This window comes from Mycetomoellerius zeteki, unplaced genomic scaffold (genome assembly GCF_001594055.1).
Source record: "Mycetomoellerius zeteki isolate Tzet28-1 unplaced genomic scaffold, Tzet1.0 scaffold120, whole genome shotgun sequence".
In the NCBI taxonomy this organism is placed as follows: domain Eukaryota; kingdom Metazoa; phylum Arthropoda; class Insecta; order Hymenoptera; family Formicidae; genus Mycetomoellerius; species Mycetomoellerius zeteki.
Window position 1 is genome coordinate 36,189 of NW_017256127.1, and position 1,696 is coordinate 37,884.

Here is a 1,696-nt window from a genome sequence, read left to right on the forward strand (position 1 = left end):
AAGGTTTTCTCATAATAATCTCTATGAGAAATTGCTCTTGATATCTTTTCCTTATGTTCTTATATATAGTATTTCAAACCATCGAATAGAATTATGACTACAGAAAAACACAACATTCGCTATATATGTATAATGCACACTATAATGGACACTTTCAAAAAATATATTTAACAGTTTTAAATTACATTTACATCAAAAACAGTACATTCTAAATAAATCATTGAGGATAATTGGATAATAAAACTACTAGAATATACATTTTTTGCATATTAATAGAAACAATTTGAACTTTTGCAAAATTATTGTTCAAACTCCTCTAGTGATTGTACATGTCGAGCTTTTCGATTACTATTCGCAGAAGCACAGAACAATCTCCTCTTTTAGCACGCGCCATCTCTTAATTTATAATAATCTACGTAAAAATTGTAGTTATTAATAACAACTTAATTTTTCAAAATTTAATAGCCTAATATCAGATTGTATAATAAATGCACATTACAATCTTCAGATTATAAAATTTAAAATATGGAAAATACGCTGTAATAGAGAGTTATAACTTTTCAAATACTTACTCGGTCTGTATGCTATTATAATATACTTCTTTATGTCATTTTCTTTAACTGCCACCATTCGATATTTCGTGCAACGATTGTAACATAGCATGTAACAGACGCTTTGGAACGTGCGATCTTTAAAATCGCGATTCCTGGCGCAAATTGTTCGATTACCATCATTATCACTATCTTCTTGGTACATGGTCTGAGTAGTAGTCGTCTCTACTCCCAAACCGATCACTCCTTCCTCGTCACAGTGTTCGCAATTGCACGCGGCTGCAGCTTCGAAATCCATCGCGAAAATAGCCACTGCGCATATGCAATAATTATTACAGCATCACAAATTTCTTCTTGTTATAAGATTTCTTATATATTATAGGATTTTTTATTATTATAATTACAGTTATTCAATTATTCCTACGTATATACTATTGGTTTGTTTTCTGTTCCTGCACTAGACTGCACTAGAACTCTTCTTCTCGCTTTTGATAAATATCAAACATATATAGAGAGAGAGAGGTACCAGTCTCACTTTAAGTTTTAAAAGTGTACACTAATTCAGCCACAGAAAACAGACCTAATATTTATACCCGAGAGCTCTTTACGTTTACGTGTATTTGTGTGTGAAAAATTGATAAAATATATTTTGTTTATTCTAAAGTAAACTTCTGCCTATGTATACGTACGCAATGTAATTATAATATATAACGATTGCATGTCCAATATTTAAGTCGAGAAATGAGATATAAACGCGGTATAAAATATCTGATTTGTCGCGTTGCAAAGTGTAATCGAAACTGAAGCTTATTAACACTACAGGATAACATTTGTGCCATTACAGTGCCGTAGTAGAAAAGTTCCTTCTATACAAAATAGAACACTGTTATCAAGATGTATGTACATATATTCTATACAGTATACTTTATCCCAGAGATCTTCCTGGAAACATTCTCAAAACGTCCTTCAGAACATTCCTTGGAGATCTGTGCTATATGGGATAATTACGTATATGTTTTAACGAAATTCAAGATGTGATATGCAAAAGATTATATTATTGTAAAATTAATAGCGTATTAAGCGTATTAAACACGGAAGCATTTCTTGATAAACAAGAATGCTTATATCTTTAGCGATTAACTCGG

The 1,696-nt window shown here is 31.0% G+C and overlaps 1 protein-coding gene across 1 annotated transcript; it reads right to left on the reverse strand.

Annotated features, from left to right (window-relative positions):
- Positions 1-310: 310 nt before the first annotated feature.
- Positions 311-1,336, reverse strand: LOC108731106 (uncharacterized). The gene is made up of 3 exons (XM_018461200.1): positions 1,241-1,336; positions 573-863; positions 311-412 (listed from the first exon to the last, which is right to left on the reverse strand). The coding sequence occupies exons 1-3, from the start codon at positions 1,269-1,271 to the stop codon at positions 381-383; spliced, it is 354 nt and encodes a 117-aa protein (XP_018316702.1). The 5' UTR covers positions 1,272-1,336; the 3' UTR covers positions 311-380.
- Between the last annotated feature and the right edge of the window lie 360 nt (positions 1,337-1,696).

Bases quoted from the DNA above. Each gene is read 5' to 3' on its own strand.
- LOC108731106 (XM_018461200.1), bottom strand. From the start codon at position 1,271: ATGCAATCGTTATATATTATAATTACATTGC. The intron at 864-1,240 runs GTACGTATACAT...GCATATGCGCAG, and splicing joins ATATATTATAATTACATTGC to TGGCTATTTTCGCGATGGAT. The intron at 413-572 runs GTAAGTATTTGA...ATTTTTACGTAG, and splicing joins TATAATAGCATACAGACCGA to ATTATTATAAATTAAGAGAT.